General features: G+C 24.1%; 4 protein-coding genes across 4 annotated transcripts; 1 reads left to right on the forward strand and 3 right to left on the reverse strand.

The window, feature by feature from the left end:
• Positions 1 to 1,306: 1,306 nt before the first annotated feature.
• PVVCY_1402780 (conserved Plasmodium protein, unknown function) lies at positions 1,307 to 5,303 on the forward strand (the record flags this gene model as incomplete). Its single annotated transcript, XM_008624748.1, has 2 exons — positions 1,307 to 1,384; positions 1,473 to 5,303. 2 exons carry the CDS (start codon positions 1,307 to 1,309, stop codon positions 5,301 to 5,303), a joined length of 3,909 nt encoding a protein of 1,302 aa, XP_008622970.1.
• Positions 5,304 to 5,376: 73 nt separating this feature from the next.
• Positions 5,377 to 7,965, reverse strand: PVVCY_1402790 (histone-arginine methyltransferase CARM1, putative; the record flags this gene model as incomplete). Its single annotated transcript, XM_008624747.1, has 1 exon — positions 5,377 to 7,965. One exon carries the CDS (start codon positions 7,963 to 7,965, stop codon positions 5,377 to 5,379), a length of 2,589 nt encoding a protein of 862 aa, XP_008622969.1.
• An 847-nt stretch (positions 7,966 to 8,812) lies between these two features.
• Positions 8,813 to 11,119, reverse strand: PVVCY_1402800 (conserved protein, unknown function; the record flags this gene model as incomplete). The annotated part of the gene is made up of 4 exons (XM_008624746.1): positions 8,813 to 9,002; positions 9,152 to 9,270; positions 9,434 to 10,696; positions 10,865 to 11,119. 4 exons carry the CDS (start codon positions 11,117 to 11,119, stop codon positions 8,813 to 8,815), a joined length of 1,827 nt encoding a protein of 608 aa, XP_008622968.1.
• Positions 11,120 to 14,012: 2,893 nt separating this feature from the next.
• On the reverse strand, positions 14,013 to 19,292 carry PVVCY_1402810 (CCR4-associated factor 1, putative; the record flags this gene model as incomplete). The annotated part of the gene is made up of 1 exon (XM_008624745.1): positions 14,013 to 19,292. One exon carries the CDS (start codon positions 19,290 to 19,292, stop codon positions 14,013 to 14,015), a length of 5,280 nt encoding a protein of 1,759 aa, XP_008622967.1.
• Positions 19,293 to 19,951: the final 659 nt, after the last annotated feature.

Genomic DNA, 19,951 nt, shown 5'->3' on the forward strand with positions numbered 1-19,951 from the left:
CAAAAAAATGGTTTATAAAATTCGAAATAATCATCCAAAAATTAATTGTTATCATATGATTTAAAAAGTCACACATCACAAACTTTATTTATTTTTTAATTATATTTTTATGTAAATGTGTGTAAAAAGTTGTATACTTATAGTTTTATCTTCGCATAGGAAAACACATATTAAACGAATAAATATATTTGTTTATGTTGTATTTTATTTATGCACACATATGCATTGACATACATTTCACACTTATATTTTATTGAAATTTTAAAATGTTTACATTTATAAATATAAAGATATATAACACTTAAGTCAAATGAATCCAAATTATGCATATCGTATAAGCATTCACATCTGGATTTACAAAGATGACTTTTTTTTAAACTAACAAATAGATATTTAATTAATCTATTTTAGATTAATATTTCTTTTATCTTTTTATTTTTAATATTTATTATATAAACAATATTACATATAATTATATTTTTTGGTGTGCTTTATCTATATACATTTTCCTTCTTTGATGAATGCTATATACTATAACATTAATTTTTTTGTTTTATGTTTTAATCATAACTTTATTATCCATATATAAAATTTACTATGATTTTTATTGTTTAAAAAAAAATAACGAACAAATATATGTATTTCAATATCGCATTAATAGATAATTTGTCATATTTATTTCTTCGTCTATTAATGTATTCCGGTTGCAATTAAATTGTTTTTTTCAATTATAAATTTATCTATAAAACATAGTTTTTAGTATTATATACAGTGTAATTATAAATATCACATGTTAGTGTTTAAATAAAAAGATAAAATAAATGTGGAAAAACATGAAAGAATCCACATCATAATATTTGTGTTTGTTAAACATTAGAAGTATATGCACATATATATACACCCTCATTTTAATCATATATATATTTTTTGATAATAATAATAAATTTTGATTAATATTTTTACCTTTAATATTTGTGTTTTAGTAAAATTTATTTGATATATTATTTAATAATTTTTTATTCAGCTTTGATTGTTACTATGTATAAACGTAGGCGGTTGTATGTGTTAGATTAATATCCATTGTTTTATTTGTATTTTCTATAATTGTTTTTGTACAACTTATAAAATTTAGTATTTTTTTAGTTAGTGCACAGAATTCAATATAAAGTATAATATTTAATAGGCTATGTAACCATAATACATAATATATATTTATCCATCCCTAATTTGCGATACCTTTTTCAAGTTAATGAAATAATCTTATTTGAAATATGAAAATTTAGAATTAATTTATAAAGAGAAAAAAATGCAGCATTTTATATTGCTATTGTTATTATTTGTTAAATATGGTGCATATGTATTATGCTCGAGCCCTAGTGATAATGTAAGTAAAAAAATCCCAAAAGAAAATCAAGAAAATGCTATGCATTATATGTGTAGACACGTATATATACATATTTTTTTTTCTACAGGTAAGTTTTGAAAACGATATTGACGAAGAATGGAAGCTCCATCCTCTCGAAACAAATCCTTTTGTTGATTTACAACATCCTAATTTCAGGGGAGACTTTGTAAGATCTATTAATGAATATTATGTATATGAAACAAAAGAATATAATAATTATAAAAAAGAAAGACATAATAATATAAAGAATAATACACCTTTTGAAAAAAAGCAATTTCGTTGCGCAATCAATATATTATTACATGGAAGACCCAATTCAAGAAATGCAAATGATTATAGAATATGGAGTCCCCAAACAGCTTTAATAAAGTATGATGTAATGCTAAAAAAAAAATATCATAAATATATAATATTTGCGCCATTTGTAGTAATAACAAATTTTACTGGTGATGAAGGAGTACACGCTCATGCTAATTATGCATTCCTTATCGCAAATCGTTTATCTATGACATTCAAGCATTTATTAAATGATGATACATGCCATACATATGATGTACTTATGCACTCGCATTGTGTGGGAGGTAATATTGGTAGAATTGTTTTCACGTTAGATAAAGAAATATGGAAGACAGCAAATATTTCATTAATAGATATGGAAAATGAAAGAACAATATTAGCAATATTGAATGACAATTTCAAACGAACATTAACAGACGTAAATATAATATCTGATAAAAGTACAATAAAATATCGAAGTGATCCATATTTTAAATATGATCATCATTGTTTGTACAAATCATTTAAATATACTCCTGAAAAAAAAAAATTAACAGATGACTTTGAAGATATGTTTGACGATTATAATGTTGAATATGATCGTTTATGGTCTGAGGCGAAGCAATTGAATAAACAAAAATTATTCCGACGTTCAAAACAAAAAACATCGGGTGGTAAAAATTTTGGGTCATCTTTCAAAGGACATGCTAATCTGACCTCGGATGTTAGACAAAACGATATTGAGAATGACGAAGAAGATACATCTAAAACCAGTGGCACATTTGACGCTGATAATAATACTTATGATAATTTTCATTATTCCTATCAATCTGCAAATAATAATTTAAGTGACGATGATGACGAGGAAATATCTATAAAATTTGTAAAAAGGTTGCATTACCATATTTTAAATAAAAAATTTAATTTATTAGGTGCTACTTTAACAGCATCACCATTATCTGGAATATATGCAAATATGGAAGATCTTACAATAGGTTATCAAAATATATCAAAATATAGACATATTATTAGATGGATTCCTAAATTTGTTACATCTAAATTAGCTAAACTGCGAGATTTTAAAGAATTGTTTTATTTAGTAAACCCAGAATTGTTTTGCATATTAGCTGTAAATGAAAAATTAGATTATAATTTTAAAAAAAATACAGGTTCATTGATGGCATTTTTTAAGAATGTTAATTATTATTCTGATTTAGACACTGACGAATTAGTAAGCTTTTATTCTGCTTTGGGTATTCATTCATCGATGCACATGAGATCATTGAGTTATTTCATTTTAAACATTAGAAATGAATACTATTTACGACTATATAATATCCCTGCTTATTTATCCGACATTAATGTATCAAATAACTTCCCATTTTTTAATTATATAAAAAATAATCCCATATGTGAGCATGTACCACAACATAATTTAGGCCAATTTATATCTTTTGTTAATGAAATAATTAATTATGATCAAAAACCGAAACCATACATTCCAAATAGATATGTATATAAAAGCCCCAAATTAAGTCATTTTATTGTCCCAATGAATATGTCTGAAAATGTCTATACACCACATTCAATAATGGGAAGTGGAAGAACTAATCTATTGCTGTATACATATGATACATATAGAAATATATCTCGTAAACAAGCTAGTGATTATAATGTACTTACAAGCGATGTTGAATATGAATCTGAAGGAGACCCATTGATTTTTTATAACTGGCTATCATATGTTGGCGATCAAAATGATATGAAACGTCGTAACTTTATGCAAAAAATTTATTTATATACAGATAATATAAATATTAACACAGCAGATAACTTAATTAATTCATTTGTTACTACTCATTACACCAAATTTTTTATATTTGATAAAAACCATCCAGTTGATGCTTATAAGCATTTACATAGAACATTGAATAATTTCTCTATACCTATCCATAGAGTCTCATTTAGAGTTGAAAATAATAAAAAAATTTCCTTCCCAATATTAAGTAATCCGAAAATAGATCGTGATGAAGCTATTATATATGAATATATTAACAGGTACACGAATTTTATTCAAAATCATGTTATAAGGAATTCTTTTTATACTACAAGTGATCAAAATTATATATTATCTCATAAAGAATTTAAAGGGCATCAACAAAAAGTTGTTGATCGTTTGAGAGACCAAATCAAAGTTGTGAAAAATTTTATTACCACACATAAAACTTTCAATGAAATGAAACAAGCATTAAGGGATTCCTTTAATATGTATAAAAATTCCTATGATGAAAGTAATTCATCAGAAGAGAATATTATTTATGAACGTAATGAATTACCTAATTATGAAGAAGCGACTAGCCATGGTACTGCACCAATAAATACAGATAATTATATTAACGAAGAAATGGGTGATCTGAAATCATTTACTGAAGCAAACTACCCTGATTATATGGACTTTAATGAAAATACTTCAAAGGGAAGGTCTACGCAAAATGACTTATCTTATTATGACAATTACAATGGAACTTATTTATTAGCTAATAGTAATTTAAAATTAAAATCTGTCTATAACTATATGTTAAAATATAGTAAAACATATAAAAGTACAAAATATATAGAATTTGTAATAAAAAATGAAATGCATGGAGATATACATGACCAACTAATTAATATAGAAAATGGTTCATCATGCTTATTTGATGTAAATGATAATATAAAGCTTTCTTATATAATCGATTATTGTAATTATGATAAAAAATCGTATTTACTTTTTTACAAAACGTATCAATCTAAAAATATATATTCAGTAACATCACAAGATGAATGTGAAAACCCAGAAAATAGTTATTTCAAATTATGTCAAAACGCAATTATCCTTAAAAAGTTTTTTACGAAAAGATTAGATACTAAGATTGGTGAAATACATAAAGATGAAATGAAAAGAATGACAAAAATGAAAAGAGCTATTGAGACCAATATAGATTCTAAGGATATTCTTTCCATATCAAATGACTCATTAGTTTCAATAATTCATGATAAAAATGAAGGTATAACTACGTTTGATATTAATGCGTGCTTTACTGTGTCGGCCAAACCTACACTTGGAAATATATTTAATGTGAATCCTCGCGTTGATCCAGAAACTGCGCGCACTAATATCAATAACTCAATATTTTGTACTCCTGTATCTGTTCCGGTTGCATTAAACAGACCAATAATGAAAAGTATAAATGATATATACATAAGAGGAATTATGAATATTATGAAAAATTCAGAATTTAAAAAGTTTATGAAGATCCCTGAAAATAGCAATCCTTATCATTCATTTATATATTTTTTTGATAAATATGCTTATCTTTATAAAAAAAGAAGCTGGTATAAAAATATGAATCAGGTAGAAATGTTTATTCCACCACAAACAATTAAATGGAATATGTTTTATTATTTATTAAGACACGATGTACATACTGTTTACAATAATGAAGCATTTTTATATGATTTCTTTTACGGAAAAAAATCCACTAATGTCAAGGCACTATCTAGAAACGTAATGAAGGCTTTCTTGAGCCATTTTACCCTCTTTTTCTATCTTTATAAAGTAGACGAGTCTATTGGCAATTAATATATTTAAAAAAAAAACATTTTCAACACAGCTCAAAAAATAGTAAAAAGTATAATATTTTTTAAGGAACAAATTAATCTATTGAATAATAACAATTACACGATTCATTCACGTTTATATTTTTATTTTTATCTATATCCAACAATATGTTGACATTTCTTGATTTGTTGCTTGTTTGTGATATGTATATATTCCCAGATAAATAATTATCATCATTGTTGTTATTAGTTATAATATTTGCAATATTGTAATTTGGGAAATATATATGTAAAAGTGTTTGTTTCCAATGCGTTTTTTCAGATAAAATACTTGTTGATAATGTGACAACATTACCTGATTTGCTCATATTATTTATTTCATATGTATTTTTCATGCTTTCACTATATGAAAACATATGAAACTCACAATCAAAATAAAAACATAATGTCGTTACCATTTTATCAGGATTAATTTTTATTTTAAATTTTGAATTAACATATAAATGATCGTTTTTATTAAATGTGTACATATTTATAGTTGCAAACTTAACTATATCAGTAGATATATTATTTTTATCAGCATTTACGATTTTAGCAGTTTGTACAAATTGTTTACTATTTGGTTTAAGCTGTGAAAAGTTTTTGTTATACATAGGTTTATCCCATATTAAAAAATTATTATTTATATAATCTGAATCATTATACCCCGCTAAATATAAGTGTACAATGTTTGGGAAAATATATCCATCTTCTTTTAAATACATATATTTAGCATATATTATAGTATTTATCATACATTCATAAAATAAAAAATACCCCATCCATTCTGAAATAATAATATCAAATTTTAATATTTTTAATTCGCTAGTTATATTATTTGTTTTTTTATAATTTTCGATATTTTCGCTTTTATTTATATAATATATATTTTTTTCCTCCTTGTCAATATATATGTCATGGTCTTCTAATTTTCCCTGAAATAAATATATATTTTTAGCATGGTTCTCTTTTGTTATTTTTTGGGCTTTATTTAATATTTTTTCTGCATTATCTATACCAACAACTATCTTAGCATAATCAGAGCAAAATAAAGATATGATAGAAGACCCACAACCTATATCTAAGACAATTTTATCTTTAAATATTTCTTTATTTTTAGTTATAAATTCATAATAACTATTTGTTCGAACTTTATCAAGGATCATAGTTCTGTGTATACTCGTATGGTTATAACTATCGAAATAGTAATCATCTGTGCTCTTCGTTTTATCATTATTATTCTTTTCATTCCTATTTTCGTCGTCGCTTCCTGGATGGTTTGCAACATTACTGCACATGTCGTAATCTTCGTCGCTGCATATATGGCTTTTATCGCTAGAATTATAATTACGAGAACTATTTATTTTTTTTCCTACTCTCGTATTATTATTTTCCATAATTTTGTTGATACCATAATATTTTGTATTATCTAATACATTTTTATCAAATATTTTATTATCTTCTATGTGCTCATTTTTGGTTTCTATACTTTGCTCTCTATTTATTATTATATCTCTTTTAATAATTTCATTAATTAAATGCTTTATGATTTTTTCCATACTACTAACTTTTTTGCATAAACTTTTTACTTGTTCGTTTTTATTTTCAAATGTGCTTACAAATTTGTCTACTAGCTCATTTGTATCATTTGTTTCGTTATATATATTATCGAATATTTCATCATCATCTTTGTTTACAATTGTATTTACTAAATGATTAATATTAATATTGTTCATGCTTGATAATATTCCCTTTTTTATATTATTAGCATTTTTTTTCGTTGCAGAAAAATTGGAATCTTGCATATTATTTGAATCAATAATAAAATTGGATGAGATATTTTTATTACCTTCTTCACTATTATTAGCAATACCATTATTGATTGTGCTTAATTTGTCTGACAAAGGTGTAATATCTACTTCATTTTTTTTATCGATATTGTTGTAATTATTCATAGAGACTGATTTTATATCAAGATTTTTGGTTTTCTTATAATCATCAAGCATATCATCAGGGTCAAGAGATTCACTTTTATCTGAATAAGCATAAACTGAATTTGTATCGTCACTAGAAAAATAAGAATCGTCATCTGAAGAGTTAACTATAAATTCGTTAAGTTTTAACTTTAATGTTTGGTCATAAACAAGGGGTGTATTGTTATAAATAGTATTGATACTGTCATCTTTTTCATTTCTGCTTTGAGACATTATATCAAATTGTAGATTAAAATTGTTAAAAGTTTCTGCATTTATATCCCATAATAATCTATCATTATTAATTATTGGTTTTAAAAAAAAGTTTAAATATGTTTCATTATTTTGTATTAATAAAGAAATATCATGTTTTAAAAATATATCATGATATTTTTTAACATTTAAATTGTTTAATTGACACCATCTTAGGAAATTAATTAATATAATATTTTTATATTCGTCCTTGAAATATAATACATTAATATCTTTACTTAACAAATATATAACAACATTTCGTGTTTTTTTACTTTTGTAGTTATCACATAAACTATATGCATACTCATCATCCACAAATTCGTCTTTTCTTTTATTTTGTGAATCATCATTCGCTGTTGCAATTATATTATCTATCTTCTCAGTTATTTCTTGGATCTCGATATTTTCTTCTTTCATTTTAGTATATTATTAGAAAATGTATGCAATGTTTTTTTGCTAGTTACATATAATTCATACCTTTTATGGTGTTTATATATTTTTGTATCCTTATATATTGAATAGTTTTCACAATCTTACCATCTATAGAATTATATTAAGTATTTTTTTAAAAGCTAATTACAGTTGTTTTGGCTTGTATCAAACCAAATTATATTTTTTTTTAATTTTATTATAAAATATATCACTCTTTATTATATATATTTTTTGGTATTTCTCCATTGAACAAATAACAAATTACTAATTTGATATAAATAAATTAATATATTTTCCAAAAAAAAATATATAGATAATGCCGACTAGCAGCATGCAAATTCATAGGGGCACACTATATTTTAAAGAATTGTATGTTACTCATTTATTTTTAGTAATTTTTATTTTAAATTAATTTTATAATAGCTTTTTATTTTTTTTTTTGGTATTTTCAAGTTATATTTATAAAATTAACAACGTATTTTAATTTTACAAAATTGCCAACAGTAATATTTAAAAAGAAATGCAAAAAAATAAAAATATGTTAGAGCATATTATGGCATTTCATAAATGTTAATAATATATTCGATCAATATACACCCAAAAATATATAGCAGTTTGAAACTGCAAATATGCCAATATAATATGTATATATGTAATATGCTTATGTGAAGCCGATATTCCATTAAATTACATAGGAATTAAAACTAACATATACATTGCAAAGCAATTGGAAATAATTAAAAACAAAATATCACAATACCAAAAAATGTAATAGTGTTTTTTTCCATGCTTGGGGCGATTTCGCCATTTCTATGGTTTTGTTTTTATTCTTTTAAAAAGACCCATCAAATCCAATAAAACCAGTTAGTAAAAAAATAGGGAAATAAACTTTCTTCTCAATTTTTGAACACCAATTCCAAGCGGATGTCAATCGGCCATCAATGCAACTTCCTGCTTCGTTGAAATTATCACCACCGCTACCATCAAAAGCGTGACGAAAGAAATCGCAAGTAATCATCATTCTTTAAAAGTGTTGAAAAAAAATGTAAAATAATATGTACAAAAATGTTAGAAAGATTGAATAAATCATATATTTTTATACAAATAACTAATACAATAGTAAACATTCCTGTGGTTTGATGCAATTTAAATTATAATTTTTTGTTCTTACTTTAAATTTTGCGCCCCCTTAAATTCATTGTTAATATAATTTTTCATAGAAGGTGTGGAATTATATAGTTCATCGATTTTTCTTAAACATATAACTATTGGGTTTAATATTCGTGGTACCTGAAAAAATATAAAATGAAGGTTTTATTAAAATTTTCATATGATTTTTTCTTGTTTCATTTTGCCTTTTTGTTCTTATATACTATTTGGGTACACACGATAAAATAGATATAAGATCATCTAAATTCGGCACATATATGGATAAGGATATAATAAAAATTACCTGAGTATATTTATCAATAAACATAAAAGTATTTGGAATGTTTGTATCTCCCATGTGAATCATGCTAGATCCAACCCATCCTCCTAATTTTTTTTGAACATTATGAAGAATTTTCTTCATGGCACTTAATACTTTATGGCCACTTTGCATTCGATTTAATCCTTGTCCTGTATCCATTAATCTATATGGGTTTTTAAAATCAAGCATGTCATTTTCTGCACATGCCCATAGAAAAAACATATGCTCTCCAATCTCTTTCCATAAATATAATGTTTGTAATACATACATGTATTGTCTATTATGGGAATGTGTTAATCTACTTCCGTGCCTTCCCGCTTCAATAGATAAAGAATAATGTGGATCTTTATTATGAGGATCATAATATGTTTTTAAATAATCTATCATAATTTCGCAAGGTTCACAAAACATTTTTATATGTGTATTATAATCACATAGACTATATAAGCATCTTTCTATTTCTTCAGATGATAAATATTCTAATTCTTGATTTTCATTTGTATCATTTTCATCTAAATTTTGATTACTAAATATAGGTATATTAATTCTAAATATATTTTTGTTACTATTATTTGAATACTTTCTTGATAAATATTTTATTGCTTCTTCTTTTTGTTTAATTTGTTTTTGTATTTCATTTCTACTACCTTTTGCATTTATTTCCATTGTAGCTTTTTTAATTAAATCATCTTTTAATAATTGAAATCCATTTTTTTTATTCTTTAATAAATCATAAACAGTTTTTATTGGAGATACACAATCAAAAGATAATAGCTCATATATATCTTCTCTTCTTGTATCCATTAAGAAATACATTAATTTACCATAGCTACTTCTCATTCTATCTGGATTTAATATTTTATATCGTCGTCCTATTTCAAAAACGAAACTAAAAAAACTGCTATTTTTTAAAAAATCTCGATCACGAATTAATTTTTGCCCATTCTCATAATTGTTAGCTATAATTAACCCTGATAATATAGAGCATAATGTTTTTATTTCTCTCACTATTTTTCGACTCTTATTACCACTATGATATATATCAATCTTGTCTGTATATTCACTTACTTCCAATGTGCTTTCTAATAATCTCAAATATAATCTTTCATCATATGTTAATCTTAGTGGAATGTATTTGCATAATCTCATGTAATCATTTTCTTCTTCGTCACCTTCTTCATTTTCTTCTACATTTTCTTCATCATTTTTGTCCAATTTTATGGTATCATATTGCTCATCTTCATACTATATAATTTGAGGGAAAACAAAAATATTAAAAATTAATACAAATTAGACAACGAATGAAACAAAAATACAAGCATAGCCAATTTTATAGATTAAATTAAATACACAAAATATATAGCTATATTAAGCTAAACGTTTTAATATTCATTTATATTCTCAGAGACTAACCTTTTTTAGAGAGTCAAGGGTTTCTTGTTTTATGTCGTCCTCTATTATTTTGGTAAGCTTATCATCCTTATTTAATTTATCAATTAGCAAAAAGAGTTCATCTTTATTTAAAAATTTAAGTACCTCATAATTTTTTTTGGAAATGTTTTCAAATGCTTTTTGATTATTTTCAGTCAATGAATCCTCATCATCTTTTGCATCGGCAAGATCTTCTTTTTCGTCTAAAATTTTTTTCAATTTCTCATTGCCATTCATACTATTGTGCATGCAAAGGGATAAAAAAAAACATATATATTAATAAAAGAAGAATGGTGATAAAATTATTGTAAAGGAAAAGTTCTTTAACGGCTAATATGACTAGTTAGGTAAATTTGTATTATAGCGAAAAAGAAGCTACAAATATAATACTTACATTTCATGTACCTGGGTATTGTATATATAGGCGTATTAATATATAAAAATATATGTTTTTAAATTTTCGAGTGAAATCACTTTAAAAGTATATTTTTATTCATCAATAAATCGCCATATATTAGAATTATAATATTTCTTTATTTCAAGGTGAAATAAGGAGAGCGTACAAAGAAGCAAAAGGGATTAATATGTATATATAAGTATATATATACATATAATTATCTATACAGTGTATTTATGCATTTATATAAATTACTTACATATCAAAAAATTCACAAGATTTATAAATTTATTAATACTACAGTGTAATGCTTATATTTTTTTACATTTATGGTTTTAATGCTAATATATTTACAATAATAAACAAAAATATATATTAAATTTTTTATAGCGTGACTGAGGATAAAATACCGAAATAATAAAATAAGCATATTTTTAAGGGATAAAATAAAAAAAGAATATTCATTGCATATTCTAATTTTATACATATTATAGCCTTATTGACTTCTTTATCGTTGTGTTATATTTTTTCACTGAAATTCATTCTAAAAAAATGTTTTAAATATATAACACTATTTGAAAGGAATAAATTTTTATGCGTTTTTTTACTATTTATTTGATAATACACATGATAAAAATGATCTTCTATTTATAATCAATGTTGTTAAAATAAATAAACTACGATTTTTACAAATACATATTTCTTATATTTCAATGTAAATAAGCAGTTTTGCTTTTTTATTTACGGATTGATTATTGGGGAAATTATTCCAATTAATAATAAGGAAAAGATATGTTCATAAAGGCTATATTTATATATTTAATAGCTAAATATACATAGATACAACAAAATACCTATTAATGTGGAATAATTTTTATTTGATATTGGCGTGATATTAACACATTTAAATATGTGAAGAACTATTGTAAAAACATGTTCTATTTTTTTATCATTAAGGTTAACACTACTTATTTTTTCTTCTTTCTTAAAATGCTTAATCAGGTATTATGTGCACATACATACACAATTAAAATTAATTCAAAGTAACATGCTTACAAATAAATATGTAGAAAAAAATACACTATCATATTTGTTTTCAATAAATTTTAATAGAAAAATAGTGTAATATGTTACATAAATAAGTGTGTGAATATGTATCATCTTTATGCATAGACATAACCATACACACTTATATATTGTATATACAAAATAGTTTGAAATTGCACATTATTCACCATTATAATAAATACATAAACCTAAAAATTATTATTGTTGTAATAGAAAAAATGTTCTTCATTTTGAATTTTATAGTATTAGAATATGGTAGCATGCAAGTATATAGATATATGTATATTTTTATTTAATTTTTTTTAAGACCATATAAAAACCTTAATAAAAATAATAAATATTTTTTAAGATGTGCGATAGTTTCCCATTTTACCCAGTTGATAATACCTTTAATAATTTCATGTCTTTTTATATGTATAAGAACCATATAAAAAAGCGGATTGTATCGAGAACATTCGAACTTTGTTGTAATTTGGTTATAAATAATTTATATTTAATATACTAATAATTAAATAAATAATACATATATTTTAGTTATATTCGTTGATTATTAATAAAAAAGATTCTTTAAATATAAATGTATATATTTAACTAGGTACTTGATAAAAAAAATTTATAAAAATATAAACACAGATATATAGGCTATAAAAAGCAAATTTACACATAAAAAAAAATAATATAAAAATGAAAAAAAAAAAATAAAAAGAATTATTATGCATAATATAAAAAACACTTAAAACAGAAAAACATTTCTCCTTATATATACTGATACATATGTATATTAAAACTTTGAAAAAAAATAATAAAATATAGTTATATATATAGTATAGAGAGAAAAAGGGAAAAAACATAAAATAGGGGGAGGGTAATAAGGAATAAGCACTATTCCCTTATTATAAAAGGCAGAATATAAAATGTCGTTAATATATAAATATACAATAAAATGAAACGTTATAATATATAGTGTGATAAACACACGTATAATAAAATAAAAAATAAAGCTGCATGTATTTGTACATACAAGGGACATATACAATGCATATACATAAGGTCCATTAATGTGGGCATTTGAAATGAATATGTTTTCACATTTGTTCATTCCATGAAATAATACAGTTATATGCCTTTCCCCTTTCTCTCTCATATAATAAATATATATACTCATGTAACAATACGTGAAATAATGCATAAATTTGGATTTTAATACATTATTCTGTATTGATTTAGCGGATTAATATAATTAATTTGATCTAAAAATGATTATAAATATATGTATATATAAAATATATATACATATAAATTACTTTCTAATTTGCATTTACACAATAACCTTTATTAATTGTTACTGATGTGAATACATATTGCTATGTAGAATTACAAACATAATAAAGGTATTATATTTATATGGATATATGAATAATCATATATCCATATATATTTTATTATTGTTATTTTATGTGAAAAAAGTGGATTTTTTAATATATGGTTTAAAATCTTGGTCTGCCTCTTATTTCATCCTCCCCCTTTGAATTTAAAATTAAAAAATTAGTGAGTCCCCAAAATTATTTAATTAATCAGCTAAATAGGCTTATATATGTGGCTTTTGATTATTTGAGTGGTAACTATTTCTTAAACTTATTAATACAACATATATTTTTTCAAAATTTAAGAATCGTAAAAATAATTTCTATCTTTATTTTTAATGTCATAATTTGGATAAGAATAAATGCTTTCTTGTGCCGATTCAAAAGATCCCATATTTTCTGTTAGCATATTTTCATTTAAAAAAATTTGTTCATTGTAATTGTAACTTAATTTTGAGCTGTCTCTTTTTTCATTGTATATAGATCCATGTAAGCTTCTATTATTATTTTCATTCAATGATTTATTAGATAATTTATTTGTAAAATTTTCTGAGTAGGAATTATAATTTTGATCATTTGAAATTATGTTAGCAATATTACTCCCGCCATTTTCATTATTGTCATAAAAAAAATTACTGTTATTTTGATTTCCGTGATTCATATTTATTTTCCCAATTGAATTTTCATTATTCATATAAAAGCTATTCATATTAATATTATTTACCATAGAATAATTAGCCATATTTATATTTTCTTTACTCATTTTTTTGTTCATAAAATTATTTGTTGCATTCATGCTAATGGTATCATTTAATTTGTTTTGATTTACTTCATTATTATTGTCAAAATTGTTATTATTAATTGTATTGCCATTATTATTTTTAAAGTTGTTCGATACATGATTAATCCTTCCCATCTTCATCATACTAAAACTTCCCATTTTATTATGTGAGTCTTCGCCATAATTTGTCACTCCCTTATTGTTGTTATTTTTTATATTCGAATTGTAGTTTATTCCTTGGTTTAACATATCTGCATAGCTATTTATATTGTTAGTGTAGCTATTTAAATTGTTTGAGTAATTATTATTTATATTTCCTGTGTAATTATTTAAGCTATTTGTGTAATTATTTACATCATTTCCATAGTTATTTCCATTATTGGAATAATTGTTTTGAGGATTCAAATTGTCGTTATTATTAATAAAATCATTTTTATCACCATTATTTACTCCATGGCTTAACATTTCATTATTTAATAACCCATTATTATGAAAATTATTTTTCATTAATAATTGGTTTGTATTATTTTTAGGAAATCCATTGCCTCTTCCCACTATTCTGCTATGCTGTTTCATATTATTATCAGATTTAAAATAATTCACATTGTTGTAAAAATTATTGTATATATTTTTATCTGCGTTTCGTGTTTTGGTTTGCTCGTCAATTAATTCTTGATTTGAATTATTTATGGCACTGTTATTATTAATTCTTGATATATTATCATCACCTTTGACACTTAAATTTGAATAATTTTTGTTGTCATTTTTTCTTTGATTAATTAAAACGTAGTTACTATCTGTTGCATTATTATCAAAAATGCTATCTTCATTATTTTTATCGTTAACTTTATTTTTCACAGAATTATTGTTGTTATTTCGACCTTTATTGTTATTTCCATTATTATCATTACCTTTATTACTATTTTTATCACTACTTTTATTACCATTAGCATGACTATTATCAGTAATATTTTTATTTTTCCCTTTGCTCTTATTATTTTTATTTCCATTTTTATTGTTATTATTATTTTTACTATTCTTATTGTTATTGCCACTATAATTGCTGCCTTTAGAGCCATCCATCAAACTATTTTTGCTATTGCTCCTACTAGTGTTACTATTACTTTGAGTGTGGTCTTTAACAGAAACCAAAACATTTCCATCATTATTATTGCTTCCTATAGAATCTTTGCTAATAATGCTATTATTAATTCCGTTAATGCTATTTTGGTCGTTCATACCATTATTTATATTTGTTACAGAGCTGAAGCTTTTTCCTATTTTATTAGAATTATTTGTGTTATCGCGATTTATATTAACATTTGGTATATAATTTGAGCTATCAACTGAACTTTTATTTGATACACTATTATTATACATATGATCTGGATTGGAGCTATTAGAGCAATTTGAATTATTTCTGTTTACACTGTTTACATAATTTCCCCTTGTATTACCATATGTATAATTCATTTTGTTTCCATTGCTTACATTAGAACCATTTGAAGGATGTTTTGTCAAATTGTTGGTGTTATTAGAGCTGCTGGGATTACTCCCTTTTATTTCATTGGTATTACCATTTAATATATTGATGATATTATTCATAGAGGAAGAAGAGTTTATGTTTTTCATAATACCGTTATTTTTGTTAACATTGGGATCATTATTATTTTCACTATTATTTCCATTAATAGAGCCTATACTACTACTAGTGTTCAACATATTGGGCATATTATTATTTATAGGCGGGGGAGGAGGTGGAGGAGGAGGAGGTGGCGGGTGCTTTAAATTCATGTTACCTATTGCTGTTTTATTTAAACTCGAACTTTTATCATCTTTAAAACTGTCATCCCTATTTATATGAATATTCTGCTGCAAAGTATTTATATCATCATCGTTATTATTATTACTATTATTGCTACTATTACTACTATTGCTAAATTCGTTTTTTGATGTGCCATTTTGAGTAGGACTATTTATTATATCGTTATTTGCCATAATATTAATTTTGTGTGTTCCTTTAAAATTAGAATTATTATCATTTAAAGAATTTGAAATACCGTTATTTTTCCCGTAATTAATATGTGAAGCATTAATTTTATTATTGATTGTATTTTTATTTATATTGAGTTTTGTGTTAATGTCGCTATTATTATTGTTATTTGCGCTCTTGTTCCTATTATTAACTATGTTTCTATTGTCCATAATTCTTTTTTCAGAATCACAATTTTCTGCTACTCCTTTATCAAGTATAGGATTTATAATATTTGAAAAACTCCCCATTGAATTATATTTATTTTGCATGGAGTAATAATTATGATTATTCATTTGGGTATTTTCATTACTCCCAATATTTGAATTGTTCATATTATGTAAAAACATATTATTGCCATTGCTGGTAGCATTGTTAGTATTAGTGCTATTTCCAATTGGGTTAGAATAATTAGCATAATTTGCATTGACCATACATACATTACTATTGTTATTAGTTCCTAAATTTCCTGGGGCCATATTGGCAGATAACACATTATTATTAGTATTATATGACTCAAAAGACCCTTTACATACATTTATTAAATTATCATCGGATATATCCAATTTTTTAGTACTATTTTTTCTTAAATGATTTAATTCATTAACATTATTATTATTGTTACTATTGCTACCATTATTCGTTACATTTGCAATATTTCGAAATTCATCATAAACATTATTTATATTCATACTCCCATTTATGCTCATATTATTAATACTTCCATTTTGATTATTAATATTCATAGCACATCCGTTACTCATATTTATGTTGTTCATATTTACATTATTAGCGTGAATGTCATTATTAAAATTGTTAATATTTATTCCATTATTTAAATTTCTTAAATTTTTTATATTCATATTTCCAATGTTGTTCATATTGTTTAATGTATTTAAAATCATAGAATTATTTAAGTTGCTTATATTTGTCCCATTTAAATTTATTATGCCATTGTTAAGATTTCCCATATTCCTGTTCATATTGCCATCGCTCATGTTGTTACTATCCATGCGTTTTAAACTTCCATTATTGATATTGCTCAAATCATTACTTAAGCTATTATTCCCGACCTTGGAGTGAATATCATTAAAAATTACATTCATAAGTTTCGAAGAGTCCATTCCCATTTTATTTCCATTATCAGAATAATTTATACAGTCGTTAAAATTATTACCTCCGTTATTATTACCATTATTTATTTGATTATAGTTTCCTACATTTCCCATACTAGGAATTCCATCAACATTCCCAACGCTTCCAATAGTATCCATCATTCCCATACTATGTGTGCCATTACTAACATCATTGGTGTTCATTCTACTATGGCTATTTTCGTTAATATTATCTCCAATTTTATTGTTATTATTATTAATGTATGTATTATTAACTAAACTCATTCTTCCATTTTTATTTATAGAATTAATTATTTGTGATGTATTATATTTATTAATAGCAAAATTGTTCATATTTCCATTAGTATTGTTGATGTTTCCGTTGTTATTATTGTTATTATTGCACATATTTGTATTAAAATTATTATTTGTTCCCATATTATTCATACCTCCTATCATATTATAATTGTTTTGATTCATATCTGAATATAAATTATATAATACATCACTTTTTATATTCCCTTTTACTGCATCTTTACTAAAAGCAATCATATATTCTCTATTGTTTGTACTATCTACATAAGCATATAAATCACCATTATTATTACCATTAATGTTATTATGCATATAATGACTGTTAGTATTATTTCCTGATATATCATTTTTTCCGTCCCAATATTGGCTATTATTATTTTCGTGATTTTTATCGTTGGAATAATGATTTCCATAGCCTGATGTATTATTACCATTATTATTGTTTTTCTTTCCATAATTATTATTTCCGTAGTAGACACCATTATTGTTACCGTTATTGTTATTGTTGTTATTATGCTTATATGCATTATCATCAAATTTATTATTATAATTTTTTATAGTGGTTCCCAAGCCATATATAATACCTGAATACTTTTTGTCATCTATTTTATTGTCAAAGTATAATTCTAATAATTTAAAAAATGTTTTACAAGTAACTAAAGAGTCTGAACCCGCTTGATGCTGTCTTCCTATTCTTTTGACACTTAAAATTTCACTAATTTTTTGTAAAGAAAATGTGCGACTTAATTGCTTAATATTTAAATTTAATAACAAATATTTTATATCATAAAGCGATGGGAAAAAATCATGTAATAAGTCAAAAAATTCTCCTTCACTATGTGGCAATGCACAGCATGTTAATATTTTTAACAGATATGCAAAATCATAGCAACCATGAAATGATATCCATTTTACGTCTTCATTCATAACTAAACCAGATGACATAATTACTTCACCAAAATGTAATAGCTCAATACCTAATGATTGATGTTTTTCAAAATTTATTCCACTTAATTTTAAAAAGTCTATTGAATTCTGAGCATACATATCACTATCAAGGTCGAATTTAAAATTAAACTGCCATGTTGATACTTTAGGTAAAACACCTTTCCCATTAGAAAAGGTTACACCCAGTTGTATGACCTTTAATAAATCTACATTACATTTTATTGTTTGATAGTTATAGTCTACTACATTTCCTGTCGGTCTTGCAACTATACCAGGGAATTCTGTGTCAATGGCTACATAAGGATGGCTTTCAATTATATCTCTTATTTTTTCAAATTCCTCCTCTAAATTATTTGCCCATACATCTACGATTTTCGTTCTCTCATCCATGTATGAAGTTTAATTTAGTTCTTATGCATTTACGTTCAAAATATTCTCGCTTTTTACATACTACACACATATATAAGATAGGGGTATCAAATTGTGCATGCGCTTATATGTATGATGCATGTATATATATGTATAAACAAGCCCCGTATCTTATCACTTTTATCTTTTGTATTTTTTTTTTAAATCCATCAATGATCTATCTTCTCTTCTAACACACAAAAAAAAAACATAATTCCTGTAATTGGTATTACTTCAGCAATGCTATTATTTATCTCCTTTCTCGTCGGCTTATATATAAATGCATATACGCTTTTTGCGCCAAATTTAGATAATATGTAAACTAATTAAAAATTGTTTCTTTATACCGAAAAAACGTTTTGAATGTGTTTTTTCCAACTTACTAAAAAACAAAAAAAAATTCAGGGCACTTATGCGTATTTGCTGATATACATATTGTACACTCATATATGTATATATATGCGCGTTTTTAATGTTTTACTCTTTCTAGTCGTATATTTTAAAATTCTATTGATGAAATATATCCAGCATTTTCATAAAAATTGACAACACAGCACACAAAAAATAATAATAGTACTAACACAATATATGTATATATATTATGTATGCATGAATGTGTAATATGTATATGCTTTTCACTT

The sequence above is a fragment of the Plasmodium vinckei genome, assembly GCF_900681995.1.
Source record: "Plasmodium vinckei vinckei genome assembly, chromosome: PVVCY_14".
Taxonomy (NCBI): domain Eukaryota; phylum Apicomplexa; class Aconoidasida; order Haemosporida; family Plasmodiidae; genus Plasmodium; species Plasmodium vinckei.